This window comes from Anomaloglossus baeobatrachus, chromosome 3, assembly GCF_048569485.1.
Source record: "Anomaloglossus baeobatrachus isolate aAnoBae1 chromosome 3, aAnoBae1.hap1, whole genome shotgun sequence".
Lineage (NCBI taxonomy): Eukaryota > Metazoa > Chordata > Amphibia > Anura > Aromobatidae > Anomaloglossus > Anomaloglossus baeobatrachus.
The window spans coordinates 662,383,346-662,404,914 of record NC_134355.1 but is presented as its reverse complement, the minus strand read 5'-3'; the positions used below and the strand labels follow the sequence as shown (position 1 = coordinate 662,404,914).

The 21,569-nt window shown below is 47.9% G+C and overlaps 1 protein-coding gene across 2 annotated transcripts in view; it reads left to right on the top strand.

Moving 5' to 3' along the window:
• The window catches only part of LOC142297008 (cytochrome P450 2C23-like), a 79,508-nt gene extending 58,414 nt beyond the window's left edge, over positions 1-21,094 (top strand). For both annotated transcript variants that reach the window (XM_075341216.1, XM_075341215.1), the window contains exons 9-10: positions 9,150-9,291; positions 20,776-21,094. In XM_075341216.1, the coding sequence (XP_075197331.1) occupies positions 9,150-9,291; positions 20,776-20,954 (321 nt within the window). In that variant the 3' untranslated portion in view covers positions 20,955-21,094. The remainder of the gene's footprint in view (positions 1-9,149; positions 9,292-20,775) is intronic.
• Positions 21,095-21,569: the final 475 nt, after the last annotated feature.

Sequence of the window (21,569 nt, the reverse complement as noted above, 5' to 3'; positions counted from 1 at the left end):
CTTGTATGGCTCACGTGTTGAATCTGATTCTCCAGCAATTTTTAAAATACCATCCCGGCCTACATGGCCTTGTGCAGCGGGCATGCTGCTATGTGCTCACTTTCATCCTTCGCACCCAGCAGCTCAACAACTTTCATCGCTCCTGAAGTCTTAGGGTCTGGCGGTTAAACGCCTAAAATGCGATGTTCCGACATGCAGGAATTGGAATCTGCACATGTTTCAGCGTCTGTGGCAGCACCGCAGAGCCCTGCTGAAATACGGTATGACGTATACCCTGGGCTAACTTGATCTAGAGGTGGTGCAGATCACGCTGCTGGAGTGGTGTCAGATCAAGGACCTATGCACCCTTCTACACAGTTTACAAATATCGACGAAGATCTTTAGCACTGGCGATGCGATTCTCAGCGTGACAATTCTGGTCATCTTCATGATGGAGCACACTGTATGCATTATTCGGAGTCAGGTGTTGGTCCAAGAGGAAGGGGAGGAAGTACAGGAGGAGTCATATGCAGAAGGGATAATAAGATCTACAAGGTCCAGACGGTGAGCGGCACCTAGGCGGAAGTCAAGGGACGGTGGGGGAGAGGGATTAATAAGGGCGCATAGTATCTGCAAAAATTGTTGAGGAAGGTGCAGGAGCCCATGAAGAAATGGAGGACGAACTGGCGATGGGCATGGAAGACTCAGCAGATGAGTGAGATCTTGCTCACATTTAGGTTGTGCGAGGTTGGGGGGAGAGGGCAGAGGAAGGAGGCACGATTCTCACCTCTCTGCCACCAACACACCAAGGACTTGGTCCTCCTGGATGCACAAGACACATGAGTGCCTTCTTGCTGCACTACCTACAACATGACCCTCGGATTGAACGAATTCGAAGTAATGCTAACTACTGGGTTGCCACACTGTTAGATCCCCGGTACAAGACAAAATTTGGCGAAATAATTCCAGCCATAGAAAGGGACGCACGTATACAGGAGTATCTGCAGAAGGTGGTACGGATTCTTAGATCTGCTTTTCCAGTAAACACCAGTGCTGCACAGAGTGAATCTCAACGCTTTCTCATGGATAGGAGGAAATGGTCTTTTACTTGTCCACATCTGAGGGACCGAGGGCTGGCTGCTGTGCTGAGATGCCATTGAGTACGGTGTCCCTGCAGAGTTACACATTTGGTCATATACCAAATGAGTTCAAAAAGGACAGATGCTGGTGGAAAGGGGAACAGGTGTGTTGGAAAGGGGAAAAAAGTTTTTGTCCGTGGGTTTGTTGGTTAAGCAAAAGTAACATTTGATGAAGAAACACCATCTGTTACGGTGGGACTGGCAGATTTGGATAAGGTGGTATATACTATGTTACCGGTATATAACGAAAATTAATAAGAAAAGAAAGAGAAAGGTACATATCCCCATCAGCAGTCAGTGTCCACCGTGCTCCCAGATGGAAAAGGAGAGGTTGGCAACTGGAAGGTTACATGGAGGATACAGATCTGTGTGGCTATGAACCTAATAGTTGCCTGAACCGAGTTAGACGCCACTTGGATCTGGAGACTGGGAGCCCTGTTAGCGTCACAGGGTCCACACGCCCACCCAGCCCAGGAACTCCCTGTTAACATCACAGGGGCCATTGAGTACGCTGACCGTGTGCATTGGGGCCACACCTGTGGACAGCAGGCGCATCAGCAGCAGCAGGCCTGTTAATGCCACTGGGCTGCACAAGCAGGACTTGTAGGACAGGAGCTGGTCTTAACCGTTCTGCGTTACCAACTGTGGTGGCGGCCTGCATCGACGCCCTATCCCTGCCTACCTCTGGCCTAAAGCCGCAATGGGTTCAACACATGGAGGTGTGCTCTTTCGGAGCATAATAGAAGACTGCGCACCTCCTTGTTGGCTCCAGCCCGTTTTATAACCTTGGTCCGCCCCAAACCAGGGTGCACCACAATGCACCTCCTGGAGACAAAAGCAGAGTGACACGTCATGAGTGGCATAACTAGCGTCCTATTTGGAACCGCAACTTCAATAATGACCTCATGGCTGCCACGACACAAACACCTCACCAGTCATCGTCTGACCATCAATAATGAGGTGACAAGTCATAGGGGCGGGCCTCTGCAAGCCATTTGGGAGTGGCCTGGCCACATCGTCAGGACACCTGATGCCCTGTGGTCTATATGGGCCCCCCACATCAGGGGCAGGGCCAAAGAGTTCATTACCGGACCTAGTCTCTGATACAGTAAGTGCCTGAGCATGCTCAGTTGCATGAAATACAGTCTCTGAAAAAAGACTATCAGCTTTAGCATGGTGTCTAGGCACAACACAGGACTTAGACCCGGCACGGAATGCAAGTGTCGCGGGCGGGGAGGAGGGTGTCAGCACACCGCGCTCACCCCTTCTGCTCGGGTCCGGCTGCTCAGTGGTGGCTCGAGCCGTAGGCCGGATCCCGGGGGTTTTTCTCGAGCGGCACTCCTCGCCCGTGAGTGAAAGGGGGGTTTGGGATGTTGGGATAATGTCCGTGACGCCACCCACGGTTGTGGTGATGTGTAGCACCACCGCTGCTTAATGCGGGGATCCCGGGGATGGTGATGGGGAGCAGCCAGGTGTTGTGTTGCCCCTCCGTGGGTAGGGGTTGGTGATCCCGGGGCCTGGTGATGGCTTGGGAGGTGCAGGGCTTGGTGGGCGCAGGGACGCGGGGACAGCGCTGTGCCTTGCGGCACTGTGGTACTCACTCAGCCTGAGACGTGGACACAGTTTGTACGGTAAACCAAACGGCTGGTAGGACGGTCCCACAGACGGCTGCTTTGCTTTCCCGGTAGGTGACGGTGATGTCCCTCTTCCTTGCACCTGTATGTACGGTTGGTTGCGATGGGTCCCCACCGGTAACCCGCTCCCCGGCTTCAAGCTGGGCCGGAGGAGCACTACACTTTGCCCGCAGGCGCTGGCCCTCAGAGACTGGTGCCCTGGCGGTGGCGGTGCCTCTGTTGTACGGGTTGGGCTGTTGCCTTCAATCGGGACTTGGTTGTTGGGGGAATCTACGTCCCCTTCACTGACGGATTCGGCAAATTTGGCGACTCCTAGCCTTGCCGGGGTCCGAGAGGCCCCTGCCCTGGTGCTGACTGTCCTTCGGAACACTGCTCCAGACCACCGGGCACACAGCCAACGGGGTCCTTCCAGGAACTTCCAAACGGTCCCCCTCCGGACAGTCACCGCCGTCGCTGACCTTGCTGTTCTGGCCCTACACAAAGCTGGGCTCTCAGGCTTGGCACACTCTCTGCTCTGTCACCACTTCTTGCTTTCCTCCTTTACTACTCTTCTTTCCTCCACTTTCACTTTTCTTATCTGCTCCTCACTCAACTCCGTTGTTTACTCTTGCCCTCCCCGGGCTAATCTGCCTGGTACTTCCTGCCTCCAGAGCTGTGATCTCCTTGGTGGGCAGAGCCAACCGCCTGGCCCACCCCCTGGTGTGAATCATCAGCCTCTGGAGGAAGGCAACAAGGATTTTTGGTTCAGCTTAGGTGTGCCTACCTGGGGTGTGGGGTGTGGTGGTGTTGTGACCTGTGACCCCTGGCTTGCCCAGGGCGACACATTCCCCCTTAGCAAAATGCAGACCGTCCGCGGGCTGCCGTCCTACACCGGTTTTATTTTTCTGTAAAAAGGGGATAACAGGGTTAAACAACATGCATAACATTTTTAATAAATTCTTCCCAAGACGGGAGGCACATTTCTTTTAACGTTGCAACGGTTTACGGTTACGGTTTCCGCTCTCTCCCACCCAAGTAACCTGGCCCTGATGCTGCCCCTAAAACCCAGGCAGCACCCCTTGACCCACAGTCCAGCACACGGTACCCGAGCGGGATCTGTCCTTCCCTCCAGAGGGTAGCCACCGGTTCCTTTGGCGGCTGGGCCCTGGCCTGCTCTGCTCAGGGCCCTCCCTCCAACCTGCCTCTCCGGAGGCGGCATGGCGGAAAACGGTAACGGTAACCAACATATTTACAAGCCACTAACGTCTGTGGTTGCCCTGCAAGTTCACGGGCTTGTCCATGGATAGTTCCCATGCATTTTTAAACGGTCCCCACGGGGACAACGGTGCCGGCTCCTGCCGGTTGCAAATCACACGGTGAATCAGGTGAACTTCGGATCATTTTCACTTATCATTTTCAACTTTTTCAAACAAACAACAACAAAGTGGTGGTCCCAACGGGGACGGTGCTGCGGGCATCCATTGCCCTACTCGATGTCTTCATCCTCCTCACCCGGTGCGGGGTGGAAGGACACGGGCACCAGCCCCTCCAGTGCGTAGCACGCACGGCGTGGAAGGGCCGCTCGGTACCCGTTGCCCCCGGCTCAGGGAACATAAGTGGCCTCCATGCCAGACAGGGCAACGACCCCCTCCTCTTCTTCTGACACAGGCTCGGTGTCAGGCCCGGAGTCGCTATCTTCTGTCCCCGCCGCAGTTACAGAGGGGTGTACATCCGATGGGCCAGGTGCGGTGCAGGGCGCGAGCGAGCAGGACGGAGGTAACACAGGAGCCAGGGGTAGACCGGGTCCCTCAGCCGCAGCGACCGGTCCCTCGGGGACACAGGGGCGTGGGTCATTCTCCAGCTCCTCCATCACGGCCTCCACTCCATACACTCGCGCCACAGCAACTAGGGCCTCTACCTCCGCGGCCCACTGCTCCATCAGCCCGCTGATCTGACTCTGGTAGCGACGGCAGATCCCCGCCGCCCGGGCTCTCAACCATGCTGCGGTCCCAGACACCGGCTCGGTAGTCTCTGCAAAACTAGGTGGGGCGGACATCTCGGCAGTTGTGCTTTCCAGGAACCCAGTCAGTCTGCAGAGTCCTGGCGTCCCTGCTTGTATAGCCGCAGCTACATGCGGCCAGCCGCCATCGCATCCCCCTTTGCTCTTTCCGGCCCCTCCTCTCTCGGGGCGGGGTTCTGGCCTTCGCGCCTCTACTGCTCGAGAAGACGCTCGAGCGGGAACTTTTCGCGCCAAAGATGGCGGCTTCTGCACTTTTTCTGCCGGATACCTCCGGCGGTAACAAGGCGCACCTCTACCAGATGGCAGAGCGGTAAGATCCTGTTCGTGACGCCAAGTTGTCGCGGGCGGGGAGGAGGGTGTCAGCACACCGCGCTCACCCCTTCTGCTCGGGTCCGGCTGCTCAGTGGTGGCTCGAGCCGTAGGCCGGATCCCGGGGGTTTTTCTCGAGTGGCACTCCTCGCCCGTGAGTGAAAGGGGGGTTTGGGATGTTGGGATAATGTCCGTGACACCACCCACGGTTGTGGTGATGTGTAGCACCACCGCTGTTAATGCGGGGATCCCGGGGATGGTGATGGGGAGCAGCCAGGTGTTGTGTTGCCCCTCCGTGGGTAGGGGTTGGTGATCCCGGGGCCCGGTGATGGCTTGGGAGGTGCAGGGCTTGGTGGGCGCAGGGACGCGGGGACAGCGCTGTGCCTTGCGGCACTGTGGTACTCACTCAGCCTGAGACGTGGACACAGTTTGTACGGTAAACCAAACGGCTGGTAGGACGGTCCCACACGGCTGCTTTGCTTTCCCGGTAGGTGACAGTGATGTCCCTCTTCCTTGCACCTGTATGTACGGTTGGTTGCGATGGGTCCCCACCGGTAACCCGCTCCCCGGCTTCAAGCTGGGCCGGAGGAGCACTACACTTTGCCCGCAGGCGCTGGCCCTCAGAGACTGGTGCCCTGGCGGTGGCGGTGCCTCTGTTGTACGGGTTGGGCTGTTGCCTTCAATCGGGACTTGGTTGTTGGGGGAATCTACGTCCCCTTCACTGACGGATTCGGCAAATTTGGTGACTCCTAGCCTTGCCGGGGTCCGAGAGGCCCCTGCCCTGGTGCTGACTGTCCTTCGGAACACTGCTCCAGACCACCGGGCACACAGCCAACAGGGTCCTTCCAGGAAATTCCAAACGGTCCCCCTCCGGACAGTCACCGCCGTCGCTGACCTTGCTGTTCTGGCCCTACACAAAGCTGGGCTCTCAGGCTTGGCACACTCTCTGCTCTGTCACCACTTCTTGCTTTCCTCCTTTACTACTCTTCTTTCCTCCACTTTCACTTCTCTTATCTGCTCCTCACTCAACTCCGTTGTTTACTCTTGCCCTCCCCGGGCTAATCTGCCTGGTACTTCCTGCCTCCAGAGCTGTGATCTCCTTGGTGGGCGGAGCCAACTGCCTGGCCCACCCCCTGGTGTGAATCATCAGCCTCTGGAGGAAGGCAACAAGGATTTTTGGTTCAGCTTAGGTGTGCCTACCTGGGGTGTGGGGTGTGGTGGTGTTGTGACCTGTGACCCCTGGCTTGCCCAGGGCGACACACAAGTACCTGTGCAAAGAGGCTTTTCGCACTAAGTGTGGGAGCATGCAAGGTATCCCGAAATGAAGACTTAGCCTCAGGAATGGCACAGTCAGGCTGAGCATACTCACTAGGCGAAACACTGTAGTTAGGCTGCAGCTGGGGTAAATCGGCACACGCATGCGCACTACCTGCCTCTCCACATTTAGACGTGGAGGAGAAATTGCTCTTCGGGTGTGGACTTGGAGATGCTGTCTATGAACAGAAGGAAAAGCTAAAGGAAGCCTCACTTTCTATCCCTCCGAATTATCAAATGCAGCAATGAATTCCTTGAGTTTGCTATAACATTAGCATAGCAAAATGTGCATGAAGGTGTCCTGCAGAGGTGCTAGAAATAGCTTGGCACCAGTGGGGCACTAATGGAATACAACAGCCAGTTCTATGATGCCACTAAATGGCAGTATGTTTTGCTATCATTATAGCTTATTAAAAACAGGGCAGGAGGGTGTCCTGCACAGGTGCTAGAAATAGCTTGGCACCAGTGGGGCACTAATGGAGTACAACAGCCAGTTCTATGATGCCACTAAATGGCAGTATTTTTTGCTATCATTATAGCTTATTAAAAACAGAGCAGGAGGGTGTCCTGCACAGGTGCTAGAAATAGCTTGGCACCTGTGGGGCAAAAATGGAGTACAACAGCCACTTTTAGGATGCCACTAAGTTCACTCAGTGTTTGCTCGTATAATGGCTTAGTAACAATGAGTTTGAGTGTGCAATGCAGGCAGACGTGCTGCAAATATCTTTGCACTTGTGGGACAATACAGAAGTCCAACAGCCACGTTTAGGATGCCACTAAGTTCACTCAGTGTTTGCTAGTATAATGGCTTAGTAACAATGAGTTTGAGTGTGCAAAGGGCAGGAGGGTACAGTGCCAGGGTTGTGGGTCTCTGGGTAGAGGAAAGGAAGCCTGCCTTTCTATCCCTACTAATGGGGAAATGCAGCGAGGAAATCCCTGACCTTAGCTACACAGACGCTGTCATCTTGTGTAGCTGTTAAACTCTGTTTTCACGGACCTGTCACCTATGGCTCTGACCCTGCCGGTATGAGCCCGTAAAAGGACTGATAGAAAGTGCTATCCCTATGTTGTACAGCGCTGTGTATGGAGCGTACAGAGCAGTATCGGAGCTAGGCGCTGCGCCAGTGATGTCTGACACCAAGGACGCAGAAGGCAGATAATGGCGTGCTGGAGGAAAATGTCCGGTTTTATAATGCAGGGACATGTGACATGGACATCCTATCACACATGCCGTTGCTTCTCTGGCTCAAAGTCCACTTAGCTGTGTGTGTGTCTGGGATTGGCTGACATGCTGGCCCGCCCCACTACACGCGCGCGCTTAGGGAAGGAAGACAAGGAAAAAAAAAAAAATGGCGATCGCCATTATCCATACAGCAGTGATCTGAATGCGCTGTTCCCGCACACTATACACTGAAATTTCATAATAGTGTGAGTCACAGAGTGACTTACACTATTACAGCGGAAAGCCAGATAGGAATTAGCTGTTCTTTTTGCTGCTAGAACCGTTCTCGAACGTAACTAGAACTATCGAGCTTTAGCAAAAAGCTCGAGTTCTAGTTCTATCTAGAACAGCCCCCAAAATCACTCGAGCCGCGAACTGGAGAACCTCGAACCGCGAACCGCGCTCAACTCTAGTCTCTTATTTCATATGGAGACAGGGATGTAGCTATAGAGGTTACAACTACAACATTGTAGTTGCACCTGAGCATTCGAGCTTAGAGGAGGCCAAGAAAGTACCTCTTTCCAATATAAGGAGACTAATGTTACAAAATGAATATGGTAAATAGGGAGCCAGTGCCCTTTTAAAATTTTTGTATTGGAGCCAAAAAGCTTTAAAGGAACTCCTTTGAGTCAGTAAATGTTGTTAACTTGCAGAAACTGGGTTCGCTTGCAATTTAAGAGCATTAGTACAATGCCCAGTGCCATATTGAAAGTCTAGCTCCCAGTAATAATAGAGTCTTACTGGCAAAGCTACATTCCCTGATCAGTACCTGGTGAGTGGAGGCTTTAAGCACGCCCCTGCACTTTGCCTGAGAGCTGGCTCTGTAGTGCCTCAGTCACAGAGGACAAAAAAAATCACTGATTTTGGGGAGACTAGCCAGAGAAAACACTGCCGGCCGCCAGCGAAGGCGCTTAACACAGTGAAATCTTAGGTGCATTGCCCCCAGGGAAGTATGCAAATCAAAAGGGTCCGTGGATCCTCTGTTAGGAGTCTCTACATAGAAAATAGCCAGATATCCCTCCAGGAAGGACCTTGCCAAGGCAGTTGTTTCTCTGGCTGGATTCCCCGAGATCAGTGATTGTTTTGTCTTGCTGGTCTACTAGACATTGCTCCCACCTAGCCAGAATCCTACTCCACACTGATGAGGGGCAGTATCCCAAAACAGCTGTCTGTGGATGGATATCAGGCCTTGGTATTTCTCTTGTCATATATTTAAACTCGTCAAGAGCTGGATATTGACTAAAAGGGCCACTTAATATGGGGTTTATGGTGGTCTCCTAAAAAGAGCCACTCCTTGTCTAAGTTCTTCCTGGAGGGATATCTGGCTATTTTCCATGTTGAGATTCCTAACAGAGGCTCCACGGACCCTTTTGATTTGCACCAGTCACAGAGGAGGCAAACAGATTTGTTTGGATATAGTCAGTACGAAAAACGTCATGAATCCAAATTGCATGAGCAGTGTGACTGATTCTGTAGCCCAATGCTCAGGAATCACTTGTGCCTTCATTGGGCCTCCATGTACAAGGCTTTACAACGTATGTTTTTCCTCCCAGGGCACAACTGTCATCCCATTACTGCACTCTGTTCTGAAGGATAAGGCCTACTTTGAGAAGCCCGAAAAATTTTATCCGGAACATTTTCTGGACTCAGATGGAAAGTTCAAAAGAAATGAAGCCTTTGTCCCTTTCTCATTAGGTAAGAATCATGATCTTTGAATTATTATAAAGGGGAATTAAATACAAATATGACTTGAATTTTCAGTAATCTTGATAAAAAGGATCGAAATATTCTACTGCTAAAATCTGCTTTCCAATTTTGTAAATTTACAAAAAATGTAGTTTCCTAACTTGCTACAATCTTGAATATTAAAAATCTCTAAAAGATATAGCAAATTAAACTTGGATAATTTTTCCTGATGAATAAGCTTTATTGTCATATATGATAGATTAAGCAGATAACACTCTCAACAGCTTCCTTACTGAAATTTTCAAGATCTATTGTTATAGATATAATAAATATACAATGGTGCTCAAAAATTTGTGACCGATCCAGAATTTTCCATTTTTTATGGAAGTTTGATCAAAAATTAGGTTATTTTTTCCACACAATTCCTGAGAGCCCACAAAGAGAACCAAATAATAAAAAAAGTTAATAGTCAATAGTCAAAAATATTATGATTTGCAATTTTTTTTTAAATGCGGAAAATGATCCAATATCATGTGTCTGTGAGTAGCAAAAGTATGTGAAACTTAAGGATTAGCATCAAATTTGAAGGGGAAAATAAAGTCTGGTATTTTTAATCAATGGGGTTACAATCAGGCAGGAGTGGGTGTCTTTTTCATTTAAAGAACAGCGATATATCAGATTCTGATATACACTACACATATTTATGGAACTGGATCACGGCATGAACAAAGGAGATTTCAGAGAGCCTCAGAGTTCATAAGAAGAGTTGTTACTCATCAAGCTGGAAAAATCTAATACCATATGTAAAGAGTTTGGACTTCAACCAGCCATGGTCAGACAAATAGTGAATACAAATGGAGGAAAACAAAGACCAATTTTATACTTCCCAGAAGAGGTCATTGACCAACAAAGACAACTCCAAGAGCAAAGTGTTTATTTTTCTGCAAAATCACAAAGGAACCCAAGGTAATATTTAAGCAACAAAAAGTCTCTCTCGCATTAGCTAGTCTTAGGCGGGCTTTGCACACTATGACATCGCAGGTGCGATGACGATGGGGTCAAATCAAAAGTGACGCACATCCGGCGTCGCAGTCGATATCGTAGTGTGCAAATCCTTTTTGATACGATTAACGAGCGCAAAAGCGTCGTTATCATAGCATCGGTGCAAGGTCTGACATTTCCATAATGCCGGTGCAGCAACTGGTACGATGTTGTTCGTTGTTCATTGTTCCTGTGGCAGCACACATCGCTGTGTATGAAGCCGCAGGAGCGAGGAACATCTCCTACCTGCGTCCCAGCTGCAATGCGGAAGGACGGAGTTGGGCGGGATGTTTACATCCTAAGGAGGGACAGGGCCGCACAGCTAAAATAGAAAAAAGATAATTGAACCAAGTGAGGGTGCAAAGCCTACAAAAACATTGTATAAAAGAGAAAAAGAGTAGGCAAGGAGCACTCAACTCACTAAATAATAATCAGTGTAATAACGTTCATTATATGCATAAGGTGCAAAACAGTATAAAAACAATTAAAAACAAGGACACCTGTCCCATGGACTCAGTGAAAAAGCGCAATGCACTAAATACAATCAGACAATTGACAACGTATTATCCCAAGGACCTACAATAAAGTGCTAATGCAAACAGATATGGCCATAGGGTACCGCATCAATACATAATATCAAGACATGGAACACAGGGAATGTGAGATGAAATAAAACCCTGAAAATATTCCTGCTTAGAGATAGTGCACCACCATGTAAAACCCAAACAGGTCCAAAGGGATATCACCTAAGTCAGAACAAGGTAAGAGCCATGGGATGTGTCAGAAGAGAGGTACCAGCACGACGCGTGTCGCTCAGAAGAGCTTCATCAGGGGAGGTAATTACCGTGTTCTGACTTAGGTGATATCCCTTTGGACCTGTTTGGGTTTTACATGGTGGTGCGCTATCTCCAAGCAGGAATATTTTCAGGGTTTTATTTCATCTCACATTCCCTGTGTTCCATGTCTTGATATTATGTATTGATGCAGTACCCTATGGCCATATCTATTTGCATTAGCACTTTCTTGTAGGTCCTTGGGATTAGAGTTGAGCGTGGTTCGCGGTTCGAGGTTCTCCAGTTCGTGGCTCGAGTGATTTTGGGGGCTGTTCTAGATCGAACTAGAACTCGAGCTTTTTGCTAAAGCTCGATAGTTCTAGATACGTTCAAGAACTATTCTAGCAGCAAAAAGAAGGGCTTCTTACAGCTACAGTGTGCAGGAGCCATCGCTGGCAGCCTGCCAGAAGCTGGTAACCAAGATAAACATCGGGTATCCAAGCAAAGCGCTTTGGTTAGTAACCCGATGTTTATCCTAGTTACGTGCAGGAAGCCCACACTTCCCCGCTCAGCTCACTCCGCCCCCTCCTGCACGCGGCATGTACACACACACACACACACACACGTCCCCAGCCATGCAGTCCACGACACTGACGTCCTCCTGGCACTCTGCACACATGGTCCCGCTCGGCTTTCCTGCGGTGATGAAGTCCTGACCTCAGCGCTGTCACTGTCCTCCATGGCCGCCGCTTGTCACATCACCTTCTCTCGCTTCCGACCCGAGACTGACTAGCGGTGACGTCACAGGCCTCTCGCGATACTTGGCTGTGAAGGCGGCGGTCATTGAACTCAGTGACAGGTGCTGTCAGTGTGCTGGAGATCAGCGCAGGTAATGTACCTCGCTGACAGCAGCACTTGTCATGCCCTGCAGTGACCTGGGCTGACCCATTGATGTTAGCTCAGGTCACTGCACTGCTCTCCCAGCCAATGGGGAACATCCTGCTCTTCATTGACTGGGACAGTGTGGATCGTCATGGCAACCCCTTGGATTAAACCAGACCTGGATTTGTTTTTCTTTCTAATAAATTGGTTAAAAAAGGAATGTATTGGGGAGTGTTTTTTTTTAAATAAAAATGTGTTTGTCGTCTATTTTTTTTATTACTGACTGGGTTGGTGATGTCGGGTATCTGATAGACGCCTGACCTCACCAACCCCAGGGCTTGGTGCCAGGTGACATTACACATCTGGTATTAACCCCATATATTACCCCGTTTGCCACCGCACCAGGGCACGGGATGAGCTGGAGCGAAGCACCAGGATTGGCGCATCTAACGGATGCGCCACTTCTGGGGCGGCTGCGGCCTGCTATTTTTAGGCTGGGGAGAGTCCAATAACCATGGACTTCCCTAGTCTGAGAATATCAGACCCCAGCTGTCTGCTTTACCTTGGCTGGTGATCCAATTTTGGGGGGGCCCCTACGTGTTTTTTTTTTAATTATTTATTTAATTTAAAATAACAGCGTGGGGTGCCCTCAGTTTTGGATTACCAGCAAAGGTGAGGCTGCCAGCTGTGGTCTGCAGGCTGCAGCCGTCTGCTTTACCCTAGCTGGCTACAAAAATAGGGGGAACCCTACGTCATTTTTTTTTTCATTTTTTTGGCTAAATACAAAGCTAAGCACCCCTTAGTGCCACATGAAAGGCACCAACGGGTGCAAAATTACAAAATGCAGGAGAGTGGGAAATTATGTGTCTTTCTGCCATTATAATGACAGAAAAGACTGATATGAAGTGTACAAGCACTGTAAAATCACCAGAGCGCTCTACGCTGTGAAAAGCAGTAGAAAATGGCACTGGAGTGAACATGTGACCGCCTCATGTAGGTTGAAGCTAAGGATCCTGGGTAAATTTATGTATTCTCCCTCCTTCAGCTTTTTTGCAGTACACAAAAAAAACGGAAGGCACACGGATGACAAACAGATGACATACGGACCGTCTACGGAACGGAAACGGATTCCACACGGATGCACCCGTGAAAAAAACCAGACTGTTTTTTGCAGACCACAAAAATGGATCGGTCGTGTGAAAGTAGCCTTATTCTGATCTGCAGTTTATAAACAGTAGGCAGAAATAAGTGAATAACGCCCCCCCAGCGTCAGAAAATCTCCGGGGTTTCAGGGCTAGCTGAGACCCTGGAGATCATGATTCAGGACGTTTTTTCCGGTCCCCGCTCACGTGATCACAGGTATACACCGTACACCGATGATCACGTTACAGTAAATGACAGCGCCGGTAAAAAATTATTTATCTCCCATCTGGCATGAACAAACATGATAAATCTCCTCCCCGGTCCCCTCCGGTCCCCCGGTGTCACCAAAGTGCCCCCCCTGATGACCTCCCAGAAATCCAAGATGGCCGCGCGCACAGCAGCGCGCGGCCGCATTCACCCTACTCCTCTGATTTCTGTCGCATGTGCCATGACACATGCGACAGAAAACTCCTCCCCAGGCCCTGCCAGGTCACCCCCTATAACCCCACCGGTGTTCCCCGGTGTCCCACGGTACCTGTGCAGCGTTGATCCCCCCACGGCCCTCTCCTTCACAATAGACGCTGCCGCATGCACAGAGCGGCTGTCAGCTCAGCTTCCTGTGTTCAGACACAGTGAGTGGTGGTTATGCATCTGTAAGCTAAATGGGCGGCACGGTGGCTCAGTGGTTAGCACTGCAGTCTTGCAGCGCTGAGGTCCTGGGTTCAATTCTCACCAAGGACACCATCTGCAAGGAGTTTGTATGTTCTCCCCGTGTTTGCATGGGTTTCCTCTGGGTACTCCGGTTTCCTCCCACACTCCAAAGACATACAGCGCTATGGAATTAATAATGCTATATAAATGAATAAATTATTATTATTACTGCAATGCCCTGCTCATGAGGTAAGGAACATAATTGATCAGGAGAGCTATATACTACATTTCCAAATGGAGGGATTTGCTTTTATAATTTCCTTGCTGAACGACTACCAAATATGAGAGTCCGTTATACACCACAAGAAAACACATCTAAATAGCGAGCTCTGTTGTTAAGCATTCATTCAGCTGGATAACTGGACTTAAAGGGGTATTCCATCTCCAAGATCCTATCCCCAATATATAGTAGGTGGAATAGCAATAATATCAGCAAATACCAATATTTGGAAATGTAGAATAGTTCTCCTTATTAGGCATGCCCTTACCTCATGAGCAGGGCATTGCAGCTTTGGTAGCAACCATTACGACATGCTGTGGACCCGGGCAGAGTGAGTGCAGATTCATTGCACCCACACTCCTCACATGAAGGGTCTGCACTCCTAGAAAATGGGGGATACGTTCCCTGAGTGTCTCCCCCCCCATATACTAGACGGTCCAGAGTCGTCGTGGGACCCCTTTATTTTCTTTCTTACAATAAATTGGTGAAAGAGGAAATGTTTTAGGGACTGTTTTTTCAAATAAATTTCTTTTGTCGATTTTTTTTTTTGTTAGTACTGACAGTTTATGATGTTGGGTGTCTAATAGACGCCATGGCATCACAAACTGCTGGGTTTGATCTCAGGTGACTTTACAGCTAGTATCAACCCGATTTATTACCCCGTTTGCCACTGCACCAGGGCACGGGATGAGCTGGGGTGAAGCGCCAGGATTGGCGCATCTAGTGGATGCGCCACGCCTGGGGTGCCTGCGGCCTGCTATTTTTAGGCTGTGAAGGCCCAATAACTATGGACCTTCCCACCCTGAGAATACCAGATCACAGCTGTCCGCTTTACCTTGGCTGGTGATCCAATTTGGGGGGGACCCTACTTTTTTTGTGTAATTATTAATATTTATAAAATAATTATAAAAAAAAGAGCCTGGGGGACCTCCACATTGGATCCCCAACCACGGTAAAGCTGCCAGCTGTGGTTTTCAGGCTACAGCCGTCTGCTTTACCCTAGCTGGCTATCAAAAATGGGGGGACCCAACGTCATTTTTTTTTAACTATTTTTAAATAGAAAAAATGAATGGACTTCCCTGTATTTTGATTGCCAACCAAGGTAACGGCAGGCAGATGGGGGTGGCAACCCATAGCTTTCTGCTTTATCTGCGCTGAGAATCAAAAATACCGCGGAGCGCTACGTCATTTTTTTTAAAGATTTATTTTTACAGCACTGTGATGTCCAGCAATCAAAATACAGGGAAGCCCATTTTGTTTTTAGTTATTTAAATAAATAATTAAAAAAAATATATATGGGCTCCCGCTGCATTTTTTGTATTGCTAGCTAAGGGTAATCCAGGCAGCTACTGGCTGCTAACCCCCACTGCTTGGTGTTACCTTCACTGGCAATGGAAAATCCAGGGAAGCATTTTTTATTTTTTTTGCCAAAAAACTACAAAAAAAGTACGTGAGCTTCGCCATATTTTTGTATGCTAGCCAGGTATAGCAGGCAGGTGCTGGAAGAGTTGAATACAGTGCCAGAAGATGGCGCTTCTATGAAAGTGCCATTTTCTGAGGTGGCTGCAGACTGCAATTCGCAGCAGTAGGGCCCAGAAAGCTCAGGCCAACCTGTGCTGCAGATTCCAATCCCCAGCTGCCTAGTTGTACCTGGCTGGACACAAAAATGGGGCGAAGCCTACGTCATTTGTTTTCTAATTATTTCATGAAATTCATGAAATAATAAAAAAAGGGCTTCCCTTTATTTTTGGTTCCCAGCCGGGTACAAATAGGCAACTGGGGGTTGGGGGCAGCCGTACCTGCCTGCTGTACCTGGCTAGCATACAAAAATATGGCGAAGCCCACATAATTTTTTCAGGGGGCAAAAAACTTCTGCATACAGTCCTGGATGGAGTATACTGAACCTTGTAGTTCTGCAGCTGCTGTCTGTCTGTATGAAGAAAAGCAGACAGCAGCTGCAGAACTACAAGGCACAGCATACTCCATCCAGGACTGTATGCAGAAGTTTTTTGCCCACCAAAAAAATGACGTGGGCTTCGCCATATTTTTGTATGCTAGCCAGGTACAGCAGGCAGCCACGGGCTGCCTCCAACCCTCAGTTGCCTATTTGTACCCGGCTGGGAACGAAAAATATAGGGAAGCCCGTTTTTTTTAATTATTTCACTTATTTCATGAAATAATTAAAAAACAAATGACGTGGGCTTCGCCCCATTTTTGTGTCCAGCCAGGTACAACTAGGCAGCTGGGGATTGGAATCCACAGCACAGGTTAGCCCGAGGTTTCTGGGCGCCTCTGCTGCGAATTGCAGTCTGCAGCGCCCCAGAAAATGGCGCTCTCATAGAAGCGCCATCATCTGGCGCTGTATCCAACTCTTCCAACAGCCCTGGAGCCGGGTGGCTTGTTGGGTAATCATGAGTTAATACTGGCTTTGTTTTACTAGCCAGTATTAAGCCAGAGATTCTTAATGTCAGGCACGTTTGACCCGGCCATTAAGAATCTCCAATAAAGGGTTAAAAAAAAACACCACACAGAGAAAAAATACTTTAATAGAAATAAATACACAGACACATTAGAGACTCCATCTTTATTACCCCCTGTCAGCCCTCCACGATCCATGGTCTTCTGTCTTTCTCGTTCAACAAATGCAGCTCTGCTCCATCACTGCTGCATGGGGGAAGACGCTGCTTCCCGTGCAGCCTTCACTCCATGAAGGCTGCAAGGGAAGCAGCATGCAGCCTTCACTCCGTGAGAGATCAGTGCTGCTGGCGGTGACAGACGCGTTACCATAGCAACAGGGCTCCGATCATGTGATTCCCGGAGCCGCGGTTAGCGGTGACGTTACCGCTAACTGCGTTGCTATGTCAACGGTGATCTCCGTTAATGACCGGCTGTGTCAGCCGGTCCCTAACAGAATGGGGAGTCGACCGTGTGCTAGAGCATGTCGCCGGTACACGGCGATACACAAATGTGCACCGTGTACCGGAGAGTGCAATGACAGGTCCTACATGACGCGTCATAGTCATGTGACCAGTCTGTGGCCAATGACATAATAGCCACGTGACTGGTCGCATGGCTATTTTGACGTCACGATAGGTCCTGTATCTCTGCTGGCAGTGCTGGTCACCGGGAGGATTCAGCGATCATCGGATGGAATAGCGGCAGGAGACAGAGTGCAGGAGGGATCGCAGGGACCGGTAAGTGTTATGGCAATGTTTATTAACTGTATGTGTAAATTTATAATGCATTTTTATGTGTTTGTGATTGCCTCCCATTATATCCTATTGGTTCGAGTTCGGTTCGTCGAACGTTCGCCGAACTGAACTCGAACGAGACCTCCGTTCGATGATCCGAACTCGAGCCGAACCACGGCCAGTTCGCTCATCTCTACTTGGGATAATACGTTTGCCTCTTGTCTGATTGTATTTAGTGCATTGCATTTTTTCACTGAGTCCATGGGACAGGTGTCCTTGTTTTAAATTGTTTTTATACTGTTTTGCACCTTATGCATATAATAAACGTTATTACTCTGATTATTATTTAGTGAGTTAGATGTTTACATCCTGCTCATCCCCGCCCCTCCGCTGCTATTGGCCGTGTGACGTCGCTGTGACGCCGCACGATCCGCCTCTTTAGGAAGAAGGCGGGTCACCGGCCAGAACGACGTCGCAGGGCAGGTGAGTGCATGTGAAGCTGCTGTAGCGACAATGTTCGCTACGGCAGCGATCACAAGATATCGCTCCTGCGACGGGGGCAGGGACTATCGCTGCAGCATCGGTAACACATTGTTACTGATGTCGCAGCGTGCAAAGTGCTCCTTTATCTTTATGACTCAGGAGGGCACAGAACAACAATGGTGTGCAAAGCAGGATTGAAAGGAGAAAGCCACTGATCTCAAAAAAGTATTTCTATGGTTTATTGAAGATCTCCTGGACAAGCGGTAAGACTATTTGAAAAATTTTTTATGGTGGATGAGACCAAAATTGACAATTAGGACTTAAATGAGAAGTCTTATGTTTGGAGAGGACAAAAACCCTCTTACCATCTCTGAAACATGGTGGTGGTTGTATCATAGTTTGTGTCTGTTTTAATGCATCTCAGCCAGGATGGCTAAATGTTATTAGCAAATTCTAAAGGAAAATGTCGGGACATTTGTACATGAGCTGAATTTTAAGAGAATGTGGATCATGCAGCGAGACAATGATCCAAGAAACACAAGTCATTCTACAAAAGAATGGTCAAAGAAATAAATAGCTTTGGTATAGGAATATGAAATATATTAGTGAATAAAATTATCATTATTAATTATAATTATTATAATTAATTATAATAGCCAAGTCAAAGTACTGATCTTAATTCTTCAACATAAGTGTGCATACATCTGAAGAAAAAGAAGAATGGCAGCACTCTGCGATGTAACTTGATTTTTAATAGCGCTTCATGCAGACAGGTGAGACAGACATAGGGATGCAGAGGGAGGAGAGCACGAGGACGACGGTACCGTTTCGCACCTCTAAGGGTGCTTTCACGGGTCCATACAAAAAAACATGGGTATTAGCCTCTTATATAGGGCATTTTCAAACACACATGTTACGATTAAAAACATAACATTCACAGAAAAATAACACATTCAATTGGCATAGAAATATGTTAGCAATAGTTCTAGTTTAAGAAGTCATTTCTGGCAGAAAGAAGAGAACAATATGATAAATAAATAGACCTATGCTACCACAGTAACTGGTACAGCATGTCATTATCTCTCTGTATATAAATTCTGCTAAAATAGCATTAGATGTAACATTGTATATAATATATCAATTTATCATCCCTTGACAAAAGGGGAGGAGAGGGGCAAAAACATATATCATTATCGATTGCATTATGTCATGCTATACCAGTGGCCGTGGCCACATATAATTTCAAAATATCTATAAGACATAATTACCAGGTCATTTTTATCATTGAAGCCTATGGGTGGATACATCTGAATCGAGCAGTTCATAGGAGCAAATCCACCAACATAAAATCCACCAACATGTTTCTTATGGAGGAATGGGATAAAATTCCTCTAAATATATATGATGAACTAATCAACTATTGGAGCAAATCAAGCCAAACATGTCATTGAAAGCCAGGATCACCAAGCTATGAATTGCCTACCACTGGAGAAAAACACAATAGTCAGAAGAATAGAAGGAACAAAGCAAAGAGCAAGACCAAAAACCCAATGGTTTGATACAATCAAGATAATGGTGGAGAAGACCCTGGTGGACCTATCTAAATTTGAACAAAATAGATCTTCCTACAGAGCGGTCATCCAAATTACATCCTAACGGTCATAGGGCTAATCTCACGCTGCTGCCGGCGGCATCAGCGGGAGATCGGCGCACATCTCAGCTGATTTTTACAGCTGACATGTGTGCCTGCTAGGCACTAGGCACAAGCGGAATTGTTATCCGCCCGTGCCATTTAACGCCTTAAATGGCGCTGTCAATAAGTGACAGCGCCATTATAAATGCAAGCACTGTGAACGTTTAAATACTGCCGATACCGGAAGTCACATGACGTGATCACGTGACTTCCGGTGGTTGTCATGGTAGCACAGGGTCATGTGATGACTCCTGTAGCTCACATGACTCACTTACTGTTTCACACACCCAGAGCTGGGTGAGAGAGGAAATGAGCATATCTGCTGATCACAGCTCTGTAGCTGTGATCAGCAGATATGGCAGAGAGATCAGACTGCTGATCCTTATAGTCCCCTAGGGGACCTAGTAAAATAAAAAAAAAAGTTTAAAAAAAGTTTTAAAAAATAAAAAAAAATAAAAAACCTAAAACCATTGAAAATAAAAGGGTTAAAATATAAAAAAATACACATATTTGGTATCGCCGAGTTCAGAAATGCCCGATCTATCAAAATATAACATCAATTAATCTGATTGGTAAACGCGTAGCAGAAAAAAAAATACCAAATGCCAAAATTACATTTTTGGTCGCCACAAATTTTGCGCTAAATGCAATAACAGGCGATCAAAACGTAGCATCTGTGCAAAATCATTGACAATGCTTACTTGGTCAAAGCGAGTACTGCCTGAACCTTAACTATATTCCTGTGAGTTCACTCTTATTATGAAGGAGTCAGCAGTGCAAACACAGTATGGGGGGTGCCACATTTTATCAATGATCTCTGACAGTGGCATCAGCACAGACATTGACCTATTCTGTGATGTACTGAAGACAACAGGCGCATGCAAGTGATCCTTTTCATCTTTATGAACACGCTCACTACACTATTGGATGTATACTTATAGTGAGCAGTGACCATTGTCAGAAGGCAATGATGAAAGGTGAGCCCACCACTGTACTGTGTGCATGCCTCTGACTCCTTCATGGTGAGTGTGCATACAGTGCTCGCTTTGGCCAAATGAGTACAGTCAATCAAAATCAGAGAAAATGCCCATTGAGAGGTTGTCAAGGTGTACAAGCTCTTGACCACATTAAGGGTGCACCAAAACACCCTTACATGCAAGTTTCAATAATATGCAGTATATACTACTTATATGATTTTTATAGGGTTTAACTCCTCTATATGAATAATTAATTTAATTTTCATTTCAGGAGTGACCAACTTACTTTAAGTGTTTTAAAAGAAAGGAGTTGCACTGTTCTTGGCAGAAAGCCCTTATGTTCTTTCTAATTGTTCTCAACTTTTTGTATTTTATCCAGGAAAGAGAAGCTGTGCTGGAGAGAACTTGGCAAAGATAGAAATGTTCCTGTTCTTCACAACCCTGCTACAGAACTTCACATTCGAGGCATCACCAGGGGCAGAGCTGGACCTTAACCCGGCTCCAGGGTTTACTAATGCCCCTTTACCCCATGAAATCTGTGCAATCCCTCGCAGATGAGACATATTTGCCACCACATTCACCACAAAAAAGACCAAGATCGAGTCTCACTTGCTAATCATCTGGAGTCCAACCTTGGTAACGTCTCATCGATTCGCTGAGTGGGGCATCTGAATACAATAAAGATTGTGCATGCATAATCCCATTCTACATATTCTTTATGGGACTACCTTAGATAACCAATCACTGTCCTCAGATGTTTCTGGGAGATCCTTGGAGAATGAAGTGAAGGTGAACATGCTGAACCTCTTCTCTGCTCTACACAGCCCAAATTCAGAAGTAGTGGTAGTCCCAGTGATCGACCCCCCCAGAAATCAGTATATTTTTGCCTTTCATATGAATAGGATATAACACATAATCTTGATATAAAGTCTTAAATGATTGCGGCTCTTCGAGCTAATTAAGAAATTCATCATTGTGAAAGAGCAATGTCCAACAGTAATCCAGTGAAGGAAGAAAAAAGCTGCATCTGCTGTGACATCAATCCAGACTTGAGAGCGGTAAAATCATGGAGGTCCGAGGTCAGGCGCTGGTGCCCTGAAGGATGACTGCCATTTCACGTGAATGCGCTTCTATGGGTCCATTGCGCTAATGCGCTTCTAGTAAGAACCCGTA